Genomic DNA, 18,417 nt, shown 5'->3' on the forward strand with positions numbered 1-18,417 from the left:
AGTACATACTTTTGAGTGTGTAGTAAAAGAGTATAGGCAGGCTTGGGGACATACTACTTCATCATCTTTAATGAGTATTCCAAAGATACCCGGCTGGTCTACTATTTAATAGTATATAATAGAAATAGTAGACCATCCGGGTATCTTTGGAATACTCATTTCAACATACTACGATTTGGGACGTACTCATTCTATTGTATTGCTCATTCTATTACATTAAATTTTCAATCAGACCCCTACAGAGGCACTTAAGGGACATGGTGATGGACAAAAATATGAGACATATACTGTATAGGCCTATTATATTTATGTATTTTTGCGTTCTCTCACAAAAGTTTAGCATTTTCCCCCCAAGAAACTTTGCATTCGCAAAAAAACTCAAAAGATTTTGAGGGTGAACACAAAGTTTCTTGGGGGAACGCAAAACATTTGCAAGCAATTTGCAAAAGAACGCAAAAGCATTAATCATAATCATAATCTAATCTTTCCTCCAACCTTGTATTTCACCTCCCATCACCATGTCCCTTTAAAGGGATAGTTAACCCAAAAATGAAAATTTGTCACTACTTACTCACCCTCAAGTTGTTCCAAACCTGTATGAATTTCTTTCTGCTGTTGAACACAATAGAAGATATTTTGAAGAATGTTTATAACCAGATAGTTGACAGTAGCTGTTGACTTCCATATACAAAAATGCAATGGAAACTGACGATTTGATCCAGATCAAAACCAAAGTTGGATTTTGTGACCTAATCTGAATTCAGAATCCTTTTTTTTTTTTTTTTTATTAAATCCGATTAAATCCTGATCAGATTACTTTTGAACAACTGGCCCCAAATATTTGGCAGAAGTGGAATTTTTCAGCATAAGTGACATTTTATTGTTATTGTGCTCACTTCTGTCTTGTGTATGCTATGCAGCACAGCCCTGGAAATTTACTAAAAAAAATATAGCCTACTTTTTATTCATGTCCTTGTTTTGTGTTTTTTTTTTATATATTTTTCAGAACATTCCATGTTTTCTTACACTTGAGTCCCATTTTTTATAGTGAATAGACACTTTTTATGAAAATAAACTTTATTTTGCATTTTAAATTAAATTTTGGATAGAAATGTCTCAACCTTTCCCAAAGGTTTCCCCGCCTACTTTTTTTTTTTAAGTTGCCAGCCACCACCAGCGTTTTTGATAATTTTCACCAATATGTCATGGCCTCCAGAATATTTTGTTGTATGAATTCTTGAACATGCAATATGTCAAAGGAAAGAAGAGAATCTCTGCTTTTAAACAAAAACTGCATTCTTTTTTAACCAATAGCCTACTTGAATGTAGGCAAGTTTCATAAAAAAAAAAAAAAAAAACTTTTGAGCAATAAGCCGAGAAAATTGCGTTTATGTCAAAAGACTATCTATTCAGAACGATGATCAAAACAAAGATGGAGTAGATCGAGTCCATCAACACCCCTAATGCTTGCAGACAGTCCTGTAGCTCGTCCTGGGTCGACATTTGGCAGCTATGATTTACATGCTGTTTACTGTTGATGATCGCGTTATTTTACCTATCGCTAACCTCATAGCATAATTGCCTAAGTCATATTTAAATTTCTTTGGAAAACAAGAACAAACAAAAAAAATTAGGCAATTATGCTATAAGGCTAACGATATGCATAAGATGTGTCATAGCGCCCCCTAGCGTATAAATGTGGAAACACGGAAAGCTGGAATATTCCGTCAATGGCAGGGAAAGAGTTGAAATCACAGTTGGTAATATTACCTCTATTTTTTTTACAGTCTATGCTCTGAACCACATGGAACAGTAAGGTCAAGCTAAATGCATTATATTGTGGCATATGGCATCCTCTCTCTAGCAGTAATTTCCGAGGACAAATCTATATAGAATTACACTCTAATGTACAAATATAAAATGTACTTTTCCCACAAATGTGAAATTTCTCAAGGACAATTATATCTGATTTGATATATAGGTGGCTAAATATTCTTATTAGCTAACATAGTAGCCTACTAACAACATCTGATCTAAATCCTATTAAAATAAACTAGACAATTTTTCCTCCACATAATGTGAAGTGAAATGTTTTATTCAGACACATGAATTATAGATAAAAACTTAATTTGTAAAAAAAAAAGAAAAAACTTTATTTTTTTTAGTAAACACACATGTAAATACAGGATAAATACACAAAGTATGATTCAGTCTCCAAAGACAATGTCTTTACTCCAATATTACTCTATGGTTGCCAGAATCAAACAACATCAGCAAAAAAAGTAGTCTAACAGTAAAACTATTTACAAACCAAAACTATTAAGACATTACAAGCTGTTCAATTTCTTCACAAAGTTTTCCACTAGATCCATCAGCTGTTTCATGTCAGCCTCGTCTTCACGGATGACTTCCTTCATCTTATCAAACCTTTTCAGCAGCTCGCTGCAATGTTTCTAAAGAGACAAACAAAAAAAAAATTTTTTTTTTGCTCACACGTAGAATCTTCACAAACCTGGTCATATAACCTTTTGAAGTACAGATGTAAAGAATGGAGTGGTATATAAGGAATAATACAGGGCTGGGTGTGCATGAAGCAATTTTAATACATCACATGGCAGCAAAGAATCTTCACGGAGTCAAATAAAATCAAGTAATGCACACCTAGTCACCGATTATCCCGATTATACCATGGCCACTTGCCAGCACTGACAAGTTAAAGCAGTCATTAATGTTTGCAGCACAAAATTTGACTGGTAAACAGCCAAACATTTTAGCTACAGGTCACTTGCTTAAGCAATCTGCCAGATTTAAATGAGAGTAGTACATTAAGATCGGAAAATAAATCAGAGTTTAATTTCTTAGTGTAAGGCTTAAGCAATGCTATTTTAGTGTGTGTGCTTCAATGAAGACAACACATACATTTTGACTAGGACTAAGGGTTGTTTTAAGGGTTGCTCACACCAAGGATGATAACTATTAGAATAGAGAAGTTCACACAACAACTACAATGATGGCTGGAATCACTTTTAGAATAATGTTTTCCAGCTGATGAATGATAAAAATCATCAACAGCCAATCAGAATCCACCTGACGTTACAGATCTCGAGCCTTTAAAGCAGCAGAACTGCAGCATGCCCTACTAATAAACAGAACTTTATTGTTCGTTGGTGTGGATGTTAATATAGGTACTTTTATAGTTATCACTCTAGTCTAGGTGTAATCAGAACTTTAACAGACACCTTCCAGCCAATTAAAATAGAGTATTCAGACAAACCATGGTATAATTCAAATACATAGAGCTTTTTTTTAAGAACTGTATCTGGATTTCCCTTCAAGTTGCAAAATGTTCAACCTCATGTAGAACATATCAAGTCAAGATGTGACTGGTAATTGTAGGCAAAAATCATCACATACTTCAACTATAACCAAGTGGTCTGCTGCATAAGAGAAGATTTCAGTCAGATTCTTGTTCACCATGCGCTGCTCCTCTTTAGTCTCCTGCACGACCACATGGTACCTGGTGGAGAAGTTCAGATACGTAAAGTGAGATCGACAGGTCACGTATTTAGAAGAATAAAGTGGAAAAAAGACGCTCACTGTTGTTGGGCAGCTTTGCAATCCTCCTCGGCTTCCTCACATCCCTGCGTTACGTTCTTTTCCAAACGCTTCTTGTGGGTTTCAGCAGAGTCCACCTCAGCTGCCCACTTTTCATCCTCTTGTGCCATTTCCTACACACACCATAACTAGTTCAATCACATGCTCCGAGTAACCATTTCAAATGTGTCATTACTGAAAATTAGGGATGCACCGAATCCAGGATTCAGCCAAATATTGTTTTTTTTTAACGGGGTTCGGTTTCTGCCGAACCTTAGAATTTTTTTCCACCGCACCCTAGGCCCCGATTACAATCATCATGTCATTGATTCAGTTCAATTCGATATTACAATGCATCGCATCCTCAATTTAAAATTTTTCTTCAAAAGTGATGTGTGCTCGCCTGTTCGGGAAGTCGCAGTGACAGAAACAGTGACATTCCAGTTTAAGTTTCAAGGGAGTAAAGCTTGTTTATGCCATTAAGAAAAGGAAAATCTGTCAAATAAATTTAGTTTTAAAGAAATGTTCATTTAAAAGCAGCGCTCATTAATCAGTGTATTATGTTACCATTAAAGATGCGCGCATCAACCGTCGCCGAGTCCGCTGTTGAAGATGACGATCATCCATTTATAATCACGCATAACAACACAGAATAATTGTAATTTGACCATCGGGTGCGGATACTTAAATCAGAGGAAGTTATTGGGGCAGGACGGGTGCTTGATTTATTTTTGGCTGCAGATTTGGCGTTGGAGCTCATCCGCTTAAAGCAGTCAGACTCTGCCAGGCGTTAACAGCTCGGGGTGAAAACGGCTAACGTGGTTTAACAAGTTAGTGGTATTACCCCCTGCATATTCTATTTGTGTGTGACATGTGCGCACACAGCACGTCTTCTGCAGGTCGTGCTTACCAGGTTGTTCATAAAAGCCAAAATGTGCCCAGATGTAGGGTTTAAAAGTAGTTGGAGCATTTTTAATTTTCTCGCATTCGCGTCTCTGCCATGTATGCTACCGTGACTAGGGTTGTAACGGTATACCGGTTTATTGCGATATTGACATGTACGATTATTATATCGTGCACATTTGCTTATCCGTGGTTTAAAAAATAAATAAATAAATAAATGAAACCAGATTTCACCCGCGCTGCCGCATATATGCAACTTCTTTCAGCTTGACTGCTTAGACTCCACCCATACCTGTACAGCGCTGAAAATGTTCGAGACAGAGGCTGTGAATCTCTATCCCCCGCCGAATTTTGTATGGGAATATTTTGGATATCCGAAAAACGTTCGTGGGGTTGTCCTTGAAGATGGATATCCAGTTTGCAAGAGATGTGGACGAAGAGTGGCGGCAGGAGGAACACGTCGAACATGTTCTCCCATATTCGGGAACACCATCCTTCCGTTAAGATAAAGGTAATTCCATTTATAACTTAAGGCCATATTGGTTCTGTCATGCAGAGGGAATCCCAGAATCCAGTATTGTAATTGGAAACAATTACAGTACAGTACAGATGCCACGTAAAATGTGTGATTTGATAGATAGATCGATGGATGAATAAATCAAAATATAGCTGTGCAGTAAATCAAATCGCGATGTGCGTGTCTGTGAATACACAGCGCAAAAAGACTGGTGTGCGACCCCCTTAATTCTAAATTCAGCGTGTCTCTGTATGAATGAGCAGCGCCGTTTCGTCTAGTAGATCTAGTACACACTCAAGTACGCATGATGCTCATGGTTTTTAAAGCGTCTTCTGTCTCACTCACTATGTATGTGAAGACATGAACACATGAACATATCCAGAGCTACTCAGAGAACACTTAATGAGCATTTTATAAAAAAAATTTAAAGAATAATCATCAAATACACTGACTGAAACTCATAGGTGTTCAGTACAACCTGTCAAAAAAAGTTTGATTTAGCCTGAAGAAATAATGACTGAAATATATTACTGTTGTGTATAGTTTTTTGTTCATGTTTTAATTTAGTAAACCTCTCGTGTAGACAAACAAAAGTTGTTACATTTTATCTGATTGCATTTTCATAAACCATGTTCAACCAAAAACCATATCTGTTTTCATTCATTTAAGGGTCATTGTAGCTGATGATTATAATAATAATGAGAGTTTAATATCGTATACCATGAAACCGTGATATTTTCTGAGACGATTATCATACCATGAAAATCTCATACCGTTACAACCCTAAGCACGTACGCGACAAATGACGTCAGAAAAGCGTCAGTACATTATAATCGGTTATGGTCTATTACTGAACCAATACCAAATCGTCCTCATCTGTAGATTTATCATAGAAACGATAAATTTTGACACCCCTAGTGAAAATGGAACTCATTTGCAGAAAAAAATGTGTTGTTTGGCAGTACTTTCAGTCAAAAGAAGGCAATTCAAGTAGAGTTACATGTTCAATTTGCAATGCCGATTTAACTCGTGGTGGCAAGGACCCTAAACAATACACAACATCGCCGCTGTTAAAACGACCCTATCAAAATCAAAATGACCCTATTTACTTTGTTAGCGCATATTACTAGTCTTGTGGTGAAAAATTAATCCGTGCAAGTTAATACACAGAAAAAAATTGTTTGCCGTCGTAATCTTTAATCAAAGTCTGAAAAGTTACTTCCGGTCTGGAATGGCTGATGATGTAGGTTTGACGGCTTGGATTGGGAAACGCTAAACCACTCCCCTCAAACCGTTAGTCTGCTATGAGTGAGAGATGGAGAGTAAAACCCTGCCCTCTGTTCAATATTCCTTTTCACTGGGAAATAAGTCACAACACTGGAGAAAAGTCGTTTGCAACTTCTGGTTCACGTGGACTTTAACATATATTAGGCTAATATATTACAGCAGGTTTAAAATCAGAAATCCCCATACTGATGAATTTTACCTGCATGTCATGCTCCAGCTGTTGGTCGACTCTGCGAATCTGCTCCTTTAGCTGCTTGATGTCATTCTCCTTATCAAACATGTTGGACTTCACCTAATAAACAGATGGGGTACATACATGAGCTAACGTCAAGCTTTGTAATAAAGCACATGCTTTATTACAAAACCTAGAAAGCGGTCTCACTTTGACTTCTACATAGATAACTCCCTTTTAAGGTAGCTTCATTACTGATTACTTAAAAAAGACTGATTTAATTTGAAGTGCTTTACATTGGCAGCAACTGCAACAAGGATTCTTGCAGTTTTAAAAAAAATCAAATTTACAAACTGTACAAATGAAATTAATATGGTATGTTCATACGGAACAAACAAATAAAATCATTAATCTCAGATTCTGGCTAGGGCTCACATTTAACTGCAGGTTTAAAATACTCAATATACAGTGCTTAAATTTATTAGACCACCTGTAATAATAAAGAGAAAACAAACATTTTAGGAATCTTTCAAAAACTTGTTTAAAACTAAAAATGTCATTGTCATTTATTAGGCAAATAACAAACTGAAACAACTATATTGAGTGGCATCCTTTGGCCTTGATAAAGTCTCTGTTGTTTTTGACTTCCAAATAGTTTCTCAAAGACTTGCTGTAGATGAAACTTTTGTTTGATCTGTCTTTGAATCCATTAAATCCCAAATTTGTTCAACAGAATAAGTCCAGACTTTGACTTGGCCAACTGTGACTAAAGAGACAAGACAAGCGCTGTATTTGGTATGTATTAAAATAGGTTTATGTGCTAACTAGCACTGTCGATTTATTTTAATGCATTAATTTGGTGCGATTACTTATGGGGAAAAAAGGTGTTCAATTTATTAACACACCACGCCCCAGCCTAGACCTGTACGTCATCTTACACTGCATGCAGTTTAGTAACAAACATGATGCAGGGCAGACTAACTGTGTGATGAAGCCTAATAGAATGCAGTTAAAAATGCCACTAAAATTCAAGATATGAGGGCAACAAATGCCCATGTATGGATTTGTGTCATATTCATTTCATATGATATAGGCCTAGTTTAGCAATATCACACAATCAAGAGTGCTGTTTATCCCCAAAATATCTGCACGATTGCAAATGTGATATGGATTTCATACAACAGTTCAATAAATAAGAAGTGAATATTTGTTACATTGCCGAAATTGAGCAAAAACAGACAATACTGACAATGAAAAGTTCTAAACTTTTCTAAAATTATTTCTTTATAAATGTACTTTTTGTAATATCTATTCAATGCTTTTCTCATCTAACACAAAATGACTTTACATGGTCTTATTTGGGGGTAATTTCTCAGCCAAAATTGACGTGCAATTACGTTGCAATTTATTCGATTAATTCATCAGCACCTATTAGATTTAAAAAAATGTATGTATATCAAATATGCACTCTTACCACAACTATCTACAACAATTTACAAAATAAACACCATCATAATTCATCAACTCTAACCAAAAATAATAATAAAATACATATAATTCACTAAGATTTGGTAAAATAATGTTACAATGCAAATAATAAACAGTCTTATTGTACTAAAACATTCTTTGTTGATAGTATTCTTTGTTGATTTGAGAGTGAAATATGAACCGGACATTTTCTTGACAGACTTTATGAGATTCACCAGACTAGGATAATTAGGGGTCACACATCAGTAAGTTGGTGTATTTAACAAGACATAAATGATTTCTTATGCAAGGCATAAACAGCAACTGAATAAGAGGTAGAACAAAAGCCTTGCACCTGTTCAACAGTCTCGTCCAAACTCAATTTCATATTGGTGAGTCTGCTGTACTCATCCTCCACGTCAACCATCATATTCTTCAGAGGATTCTAACACAGTTAAGACAAGACAAAAAAAAAAGAATAAAGAAACATCCTTAAATAATAATAAATAAATAAAAAAAGCTTCTGATGGATGGCAGTAGTGACTGTACCTGTATCTGTGTCTTGTACTGCATGATGGTAATGGCACTATAATCCGTTCTGATTTCAAAGTCATGACCACAGGCATTCTCTGCTGACTGCGGCATGAGCTTCAGCTTACGACCCAGTTTATTATACTCAGCAACCCTTTCCTCCGCCTGCAACAAAATGTGAAAATTTACGGACTTATGTATACTGCATGGAACACAAACAAAACTCTCTCTAAACTGATTGGCTGGCTTTACACAACTCCTAGGCCCTGTTTATACCTGGTATTAAGATCCGTTTTGGTCGATCGGATCACAAGTAAATAAGGGAGGCACATTTCGGTTTACACCTGGTATTTTAATCCATATCTTGCGTCCACTTTTAACCACTACTGTCCTGATTTCTTTGAGGGGAGGGTCAATGGGCAGGTAAATGTATGGGCTTTTTCAGATCTTGCAATCTAATGGACCAAGTAAGCTCACACAAATTACAAATGAACACGACTGTAGACAATGGAAAAACAGAGCAGCGGGTTTCGTTTCTGCTCTGATATCTGCAAGACCACGGCGAACGCAGTTGCAAGTTCGTGTTCGAAATCAGAGATGTTGAAAAAACATTGTGCATGAGCAAGTATGCATGTGTATACCATTCACCATGTTGGCACTGCCATGTGACCTACAATGTCGGGGTCGTCACTTTCCTGCATAAAAAAAAAAATCCTATAATGTGGCCTCATTAGATAGTGAAGTGACACCAACAGATTTCGCCAGACATAGACACATCGTTTTAAGAATGCTTTGAATTATGACATGCTATTATTTCGTATTGTTATTTTCACATACTATATAGTAGGCATATTTAGAGAGTTTTGCTCTCTATCTGAATATGCCTACTTCCCTACTATATTAAAGGGGGGGGGGGGGGGGTGAAATGCTCATTTTCACTCAATCTCCTGTTAATCCTGAGTACCTATAGAGTAGTATTGCATCCTTCATATCTCCAAAAAGTCTTTAGTTTTATTATATTTATAAACGAAAGATAGGCTGTACCGAGTCTTTCCGGAAAAAAACGAGCTGCTGGGGGCGGGCCGTGTGGGCGGTGTGCTATAGCTGTGCTAACCGATCTAACAACAACACAGAGAGACATTTGAAGTAGTTTACTCACCGCATGCAACAGCGAACCTTTATCATTGTGACTGCTCGATCCTTAAGCATTAGACGATCTGCAAATCCATCGATCTGGGCTTTGTTTATAAAACAATCATCGTCGAAATGCAGGGAACAAACAGTCTTACACAACTCCGTTTATGCTCAGGAAAACAAACTCCATCCACGGGTCCCTTAACGCCGGGTTCTTTGGGAATCTGTGCAGGGTTGTCTTGCCCTGGCAACCAAAAACCCACTTCTTTGGTGACATTGACTTCCCTAAAAGCCGAGCATAGCGCTTTGAGGTAACGTACTGTCGCTCTCTTCTCTCTCTGGTCTACGAGTGCGCGCGCGCCCGCGGAGAAGTGCCCTTAGGACCCATATAAGGAAATTCCGCCCTATCTTACGTAAGACAGAGCCATACTCGGAAAAAACTTTCCGAAACTTGTGACAAACCGGAAGGAGTATTTTTGGAACAAAAATACTCCTTCAAACGTACAACTTAACTTTTGAAACTTTGTCCATGTTTAGCATGGGAATCCAACTCTTTAACAGTGTAAAAAACTCAGTATGCATGAAACAGCAATTCACCCCCCCTTTAAGGATAAAAAAAGTATGCGAAAAAAGTCATGTCTGAATACATAGTAAAGTGTCCATCAGAGATGTGTCCAGGAGATTTATGGTAATATAAATACTATCCAATGAGGCCACAGGAGAGGAGTTGTGAATGACAGTAAAGTGACATAAATGACACTAAGTCACATTACAATAACAACATGGTAGATGTAGTTTGCCCGAATTTCATTCATACTACACACAACAGAACATACTATTTGGTCACGAAGTATGTATTAATTCAAATGAAGTACCTATTCATTGACCACTGCAACGTCTTTTGCACCTTCTCATGCATGACACAGCATTCTAAAAAACGTGGCACTTAAGTTAAAAGTTGTTAAACTTTTAAAAACCACATCTCTAGACCTTATTTTTGTTCCACTGACCTGCACCTGACCTTGGTCTGTGAAACAACTCTTACTAGACATGCTGGGAAATCTGTTTGTGGGTAAAGTCCTGACCTTCTCTTTGGTTTTGGACAGGTTGACCTCCTCATTCCAAACCAGCTGCTCAGCCTCCACAAGATTCTGGTTTAAGCTTTGAACAGTCTGCTGCAGTTCATTCCTCTCTCGGTTAATACGCTCGATATCAGCTGGAGTGAACTTCTGATTCTCCAGGATGTGCTGCAGCCTCATTCTCTCCTGCTTCAGACCCTCCAACTGCATCTCTGTACAAAGAACAGGGACATTTACCAGTTGAATTCAACCTTTGTATCTTTATTATCATATGTAGTGTACAAAGGACAATGAAATTCTTACTTATTGCAGAGCTAAGACTACCCTGGTAATCCAGAGTTCTCGTGAGAGCACAAGTTGAATTTGCTCAGCGAGTGACTCTGGTGTCTGATGTTACTCATAGAGTAATGATCTGAGCTGCACCAATCACATCGGGTTATCTGATATAGGCGGGCCAGAGGCGAGATGACGACAGCGCTACGACGTTGAAGTCATTAGTAAACATTGCAAGATGGCTATAGATGAACACCATTTGTTTGAAACGGCTTTGGCCGCTACAATGAAATATTTAGGCCTTTTCTCTAAAACAGGAACAGAAGACGGCGCTCGAATCGTTCCTTTGCAAGAATGCCGTTTTTGCTGTTTTGCCAACCGGATACGGTAAGAGTCTAATCTACCAGTTAGCTCCGCTGGTAGCTAAGCGATAACTTCTTGTGATTGGTCGTAGTGTTATCCAATTGCGTGCAGTGAGATTTTCAAATGCATGCTTGGTGCCGCCCCTCGAGCTGGCCGATTTTCATTAGTCGACGCCAGACCATTAATCTTTCAGATTTAGGTCTGGATTTCAAGGCAAAGCTAAGACAACGTACAGTGTGCAAATTGAACAAGGCATGTGTGACTGCATCTTGTAATCTCTCTTACCAACAGCCTCGAGCTCCTCAGACAGTCCAGCAGCTTTTTCCTTCAGTTTAGTTTTATGGTCCTCCATATTACAACGATAATCCTGCAGCTTCTGCAGATCAGCCTGTAATCTGAGTTTCTCGGTCCTCTTCCCTGCTAAACGATCCTGTCAATACACACAGCATTAACATTGATATTTTTATTTATTTTTTTACCTAGTTTTGGCATGAAACTCTAGGCTGATGACTCTAGACAGGCTGATAGGTCCTTAAGTCATTTATTTGCGATCGCATTGTCATCTACATAGGGCAGCTGATTGGTTGCTGTTGCATCAGCAGCGGCTCAACATCAACCAAATACCGGTAGTGTTGCTGTTAGCAGTCTGCAGCGCGCTTCAGAAAGCATCTGAAATCAACATCCAAGATAAGTGCAAACTGTAGTCTCTTTAAGAGGGCTCTACACTTCTCATGTCTTGTCTCCTGCTTTGCTGAGGGGTTATTTCATGCATGTTACATGTGCAGCAACATGTCTTACATGCTCACAACAATGTCTGTGAATGTATTGGCTGTAGCAAAGTCTTGGTACTTGCTCTGCAGCAGAGTAGCAGATCTATTCCGCAAAGAGCAAATACATTAACTTTTCCATATCCATTATTCTCTCTAAGACCTTAATGACCTATGTAACATCTAGCCTAGTTTTCACAATCCATCCTTTTTTCTTTTTCATATTGGGGTCATACATTTTCAGCCATTTCATGAAGGTAGATGAGAGATGTGTGTGTGAAAAGATGTAAATCAAGAAGACAAAGGGTGGCAACTTTGAAGAAGCTCATACTTCATACTCACATTAATGTTTTTCACAGTTTTGACTGACTTTATTATTTTATGCTATTATTCTAAAATTAGTAGATTATAGTAAGAAGTAATTCTCATGATCTGAATGAACCTGATAAATGAAGTGAAGGAAACATGTAAACACTCACAGTTTGACTTTCCCTTTCAAGTCTTTCCACGTGCTCCATCAGTATCGCATGTTTTTCCTGCTGGGAGTGTAACAGCGCCCCATCCACATTGTACAGCTTCTCTGAGAGAATTCCAAAAATATTTTTTATCAGCAATGAAACCATATTTGTGATTATTATGAACATAAAGACACAAAGTTTTCCCTTCTTATTATTTTTGTTTCAGTTGCTTAATGTGAGGGATATCCCACACATAAACATGGAGTGCTGGAGAAAAACAAATGTGGCATCAGTAAGGCATTCAAAGTCAAACATGTATTATGTTGTAGTTCCTAATAAAATATCTGGTCTTGTTACTACTGTCATCCAAATGTAAAAAAAAAAACTCAAAATAAAAATGCAATGGTTTTGTATGGATGTTGCAATGTGGCCGTTGCACTCAAAAGCAGAGGCAGGTGAACAAGCTTGCAGGAGCGGGTTTAAGTGGGTAAATGACTGGAGAATATGTCCATGCATCACAAGAGGTCCAGCTATGACATTGATTAAACATTATGAGATTTATAAAAAAAAAAAAAAAAAAAACACGTACACATAAATTGTTTACAATAACATGCATTTAGAAAATAGGGTACATTTTTATTTCACGCCAACTTTGTTTTAGTTTTACTGAAATTTGGAAGTCTAATCTGTACAGAAGGTCAGACATAATTTACCTCCATCATAATCTTCTCCATTAAATTTCCCCCATCCAAATAAGTTCAGTGTACACTTTACATAAATCACACTGTGGTGTAACTTACTTAGTTTATTAAGATAGTCATCTTCCTCATCCTCAAACGTATCTGCTCCCTGCATGAACTTGTTGTAGGTGTCAGAGCAGTAATCCATGAAGAGCTACAGAGATAATATACATTTACACATTTGGCAAATATGTGATGTCTACAATTATGCAAAAGAGTGAAATATACAGTCAAAGCAGACGTTTTGCCTGATACGGTACCTTGTTGTACTCGGCCCCTTCCTCTATATCACACAGCTCATCTGAGAAGTCAGAGAACAGCAGATCCTGGTCTCTCTGACCACTGAAGAGCTGTAGGGAGAATATCTACATGTCAGTCAAAGCTGCACGTTATTGTTCACATTGCAGTCTGGGATAGTAAGGAAAGCTCGATTTTCAGAGTTTCAAGTGAAAATGGTCCTTGTCGTCAAAACTCAAGGGCACAATTTTTTTTAAAAGAATTGTTTTGTTCAGGAAGGACACATTAAGGGTGTTAACACTTGTAGTTCGGTTCTCTTGGTTCTTTAGCCTTCACGCTGTCATTTTTAAGACCGAACCTAAAAAGAGAGAGGGGGGGATGTTTTTTTTTTTAACAGAACTTAACGAACATCCAAAACAATGCTGTGTTCTGGGCTAAATGCGCTCAGTGTATGTGTCTACATATGATGGTATTTGGACCAGCTGAGAACTCATGAATAAGAGCTTAGAAAATATGTAAAAGGGTCAAAACAGCGGCAGGAATTCCTCCGTCACACAAACAAACATCTGCTATAAGGAGACCGCATTTCCATCACATGTACTGAAATGTGATGGACAACATCGCAACTATGAGGAGAAAAAACAAGCATGCTGGAGAATTCTGTCCTTTTTAGGGTCTCTTCTTGTGGGTCTCATCCTGTCTTTGGTACAGTTCGACTGAAATACAAATGGAACACGGACCAGAGTTCATTTGGAAGTAGACCAAGCCCCATCTTTTCAGCAGAAATGGTCGGATGGCAGCGTTCACACACAAACAGAGCAATTGCAACAGAAATCTTCTGAATCAAACCAAACATGCCAAGTGTGAACACCCCCTAAATTGATCAAGAGTGACAGTAAATAAATGTTACAAAAGATTTCTAATTAAAATAAATGCTGTTTTTTTTTCTATTCATCAAATAATTCTGAAAATACTTAATCATAGATTCCATAAAAATATTAAGCAGCACAACTGTTTTCAACATAAAAAAATAAATAAAATAAAAATCTTGAGTAGCAAATCAGCATATTAGAATGATCATGTGACACTGAAAACTGGAGTAATGATGCTAATGACTAATGAGATGATTCAGCTTTGACATTAAATGACTTAATTACATTTGAAAATATATTCACATAGAAAATAGCCTTTTAAAATGGTATAATGGTATAATATATCACAATATTACCGTTGCTGTATTTTTGATCAAAGAAATGCAGCCTTGGTAGTGACAAAACCTTAACCCTACAAAACCTTGACTTTTGAATAGCAGTGTACATATATTTATGGAATGTTTGCTTTGCTATGAGCAACAGTGAAAGTCTCGCTTATTTCATAACTTTAAAATGGAAACCAGTAATAGTTCTATGTACAGATTATATCTCACGTAAATATGTTAAAGGTCTGAAGAAGAGTCACCTTGACTGTGTCGATGAGCCAGATAAGAGCTCCGAGAGCCTGTGGCCACGTGTGAGGAGCACCAATGGAGTACATGGAACTTTTCGAGAGTGCAAAAGGGTATCTGAAACAAAACGATAATCATCTCTTAACGATTAGGGCAAAATACAGGGTGGTTAACACTGAGAAAAGTGTGTTTGACATCAGACTACTATTGTAGCGTTTCGTACAGGGCGTAGTAATGAAGTAATATTGTCATCCTTTGTTTTTATGATAATGTGATTACCCCAGATCTTTGAGCATTCTTGGGATCTCCTCTTCCACTTTGGCAGTGGGCATCTGAAAAGATGGTTCCAGGAAAGTGTAGATGAATTCGAATATCTTTAAAAACTCTTTTGTGGATGGAGACTGGAGAGACTTCACTGTGATGCTGCCTGGAAAGCCTCGCTCCACCAGGAACTGGAAATAATGGAAAAATAAATTAATTGTAAAAAGACTTTTGGCCCAATTACTTTGACTTTTTAAGTTGCTTATAATTACAAGATAAGCTTTTTAAAAACCATATTATATAGTGTGCCTCCTCAAAGAGCAATTTCTAACTGACAAAATATTTATTCATTTAAAGCTGACCATAACTAGAAATATCTGTTCACAGTCCCAATAGAAAACCCATTGATTGTGAAAACGCTGAAAAACATCCATGAACCTTCTAAAGAAATATTGTTTTCCACAAGGAATCTGACACATGGAGGCTTGACAAGTGTACACTTGTTAGAGGTGAGTACATGATGACAGAATTATTAATTTTGGGTGAACTATCACTTTAACTTTTCACCAACCCGCAATATGACATTAAAACTAATCATACTTCACAAAGTTGTTTGATACACTGTTGGACAAAAGCTTTGTCATGAAGGGGTCTGGGGTCCTTCATCTTCTCTGGGCCCCCATATGCCCCAAACATGCTGTTCCTCTGGCCACCTGCCCCGATGCCTCTGTGGAGAAAGATGTAGACACTGTTGTACTACAGTACATGATTAACCAATTGTGGTTTAATAAAAACTCTATCCCCCAATTTCACAGACAATGATTAAGACTAATCCCAGACTAAAATTTCAACTGAAAGCAACTTGCACTATCATATCTTAAAGTATGTCACTGCTATTGTTTTGTCTCAAGAAGCACACCAGTAATGTTTATATATATATATATATATATGGCATGTTTATAAAAGCAATATTAATGCTCTAATTGAACTAAGGTGTAATCCTGGCCTGTCTGTGAAACCAGGCCTAAATGACATGATCAATGCACAATCACAAGTTACTACCAGACTCACTTTCCAAAAAAGCTTGTTCGTCTCTCAGATGTGGTAGACTGAGGTTTAGGTATGTTCAGCTTGCCAAAGACATTGTCCTTGCTGTAATGAAATTCAACTTAACATATCAAATATATAGAAGCATGACCGTTGAAAGCAGTTTAGGCCAATAAAACCACTTCAGATGTACACTAAATACATCTACAGTAATATAGTGTAAAAGGAATTATAGATGGGGTGTACTTTTGAGGGGTGGCATTGATCAGGCTCATCCTGCTGTCTGTCACTCGCATGGGCATCTCCGAATATCTGCTGCTGGGTCGCCGACTCATCTTGACCTTTATAAACACACCCTTCACACGTAGGACAGAGAAAAGACTCAGTTACTACAACAGTAAAAGAAAAGTAGTGATCAAATCCAGCATAAGACAGTTTGGATTTGTTAATATTTTCGGCCATTGTCTTAACTTTTAATGACTTAAAATACTACTAATAAAGAATGCGTCGGTGTTGTTCTTAGGCATGTAATGTAAATAAACCATAGTCCAATAGAAGGAATGCGTAAAAACAAAGAAGGCAGATTTACTCAGTACTTTGAATCTTAACGTTACAACCAAACAAAACTATACTTTAACTGTAGTAACTTATATGTTAGCAATATATATGACTAACTTGTCCGAACATAAGCTTAAAACCCACACATACAAACATTGAAACACAACAGCCATCTAAAAGGATTGAGAAATTATCAATTTCTTACCAAACTGCATTACATTAAATGGTGCTAAATGAATAACAAATTAACTACATAATGCTAGTAACGCAATAAATGAGAATTATGGACAAAACAATACCTCCGATATAAACTTCAGCTGGAGGACGATTCTCGGTTAACACGTACTATACGACAGATATGAATATCAGCATACCAGATATTTCACGAATATATAGTTTATTCTTCCGTCGATGCTTCGGTTGAATTTCAAAAATTTCCGCGAACGCTGTTCAACGGATCACTCTGATGACGTAAACGCCTCAGTTTGAGCTGCTGCGCGGAGTACTGCCTCCTGCTGGTGTGGCGGAGCTGCGCTGTGCATCAAGGCTTGAAGTTTTGTAAAAAAAAAATAATAATAATAATATACAACAAATTTTACCCTACAATACCTCACCACTCGAATTATTACATAGCTCAATGAATTATAATAATTAGTAAATTAAAACATAAAAACCGTAAAAGCCACACGCCTTTATGACCTTCTGTCTCTTTAACGTTCCACTTTAAAATATTAACCTTTTGTTACTATACAAATCTAAATGAATTGCTGTCCACAAACCACCATTAACAATTAAGACCTAAAAACTTTTAATATTCAAAATAAATGCACAGGTAACTACCCACTTGTAAAAAAAATAGATTGCTTAAGTGGACAGTTTTAATAAATCTCAAATTTATGAAAATTCAAGATTAATAAGAGCAGAGCCAATCAATAAACATGTTGAGATTACATTTAACATAAGAGAAAAATTAAAGATTGCAGGAATATCTTACTACTCTACCGTACTACCTTGATTGCACATTGGAGTACCACTTAAATAAATACCATGGTGCCAACTTATAATACCAATTATTCAGGTCCATGGTAGAACATAGCATTATTTATTTTTTGATATTACTGTTGAAAGAATTTACAGAATTTGCAACAAATTTTTCTGTTTATTTACACTAGAGGTGCTGCCCTTCTGTCCAAAGAAAGAAAATCTTCTTGGGCCACCTCAGAAATGACACTTTAGATTTGGACATCAACCATGATAAAACAAAGTTAGTATATGGAGTACTATGTAAAAATACATAATAGCCTATTTATACTATGGTTTTCATGGTATCAAAGTACCACGTTATTAACATTTTATACAACCATCGTAATTTAAATGTACTAGTGTAGATACACCATTAACTATTTTTCTTGTATTGCACTGCAGGTGTTTTCCCCTCACACATGTAGTTTTGAAACTTGCTGATCTCTGGCACACCTGCATTAGCATTGCATTAGATTAGATACAATGAATGGATGAAAGGTTGAAACATCTTCAGATCGAACAGAATAAATTTGAAAATAGAGAAGAAAAAAATAATCAAACA

The 18,417-nt window shown here is 37.0% G+C and overlaps 1 protein-coding gene across 1 annotated transcript; it reads right to left on the reverse strand.

The window, feature by feature from the left end:
- Nucleotides 1-1,863: 1,863 nt before the first annotated feature.
- Nucleotides 1,864-17,375, reverse strand: ndc80 (NDC80 kinetochore complex component). Its single transcript, XM_081392524.1, has 17 exons — nt 17,132-17,375; nt 16,521-16,630; nt 16,299-16,379; nt 15,828-15,954; nt 15,246-15,418; nt 14,981-15,083; nt 13,546-13,635; nt 13,346-13,439; nt 12,567-12,667; nt 11,606-11,750; nt 10,691-10,896; nt 8,490-8,636; nt 8,296-8,385; nt 6,501-6,593; nt 3,598-3,728; nt 3,415-3,517; nt 1,864-2,453 (listed from the first exon to the last, which is right to left on the reverse strand). The coding sequence occupies exons 2-17, from the start codon at nt 16,607-16,609 to the stop codon at nt 2,328-2,330; spliced, it is 1,899 nt and encodes a 632-aa protein (XP_081248650.1). The 5' UTR covers nt 16,610-16,630; nt 17,132-17,375; the 3' UTR covers nt 1,864-2,327.
- Between the last annotated feature and the right edge of the window lie 1,042 nt (nt 17,376-18,417).

The sequence above is a fragment of the Scardinius erythrophthalmus genome (genome assembly GCF_964197995.2).
Source record: "Scardinius erythrophthalmus genome assembly, chromosome: 18".
NCBI lineage: Eukaryota > Metazoa > Chordata > Actinopteri > Cypriniformes > Leuciscidae > Scardinius > Scardinius erythrophthalmus.

Bases quoted from the DNA above. Each gene is read 5' to 3' on its own strand.
- ndc80 (XM_081392524.1), bottom strand. From the start codon at position 16,609: ATGAGTCGGCGACCCAGCAGCAGATATTCGGAGATGCCCATGCGAGTG. The intron at 15,955-16,298 runs GTGAGTCTGGTA...CTTTCTCCACAG, and splicing joins CGAACAAGCTTTTTTGGAAA to AGGCATCGGGGCAGGTGGCC. The intron at 12,668-13,345 runs GTAAGTTACACC...GAATTCTCTCAG, and splicing joins TGACTATCTTAATAAACTAA to AGAAGCTGTACAATGTGGAT.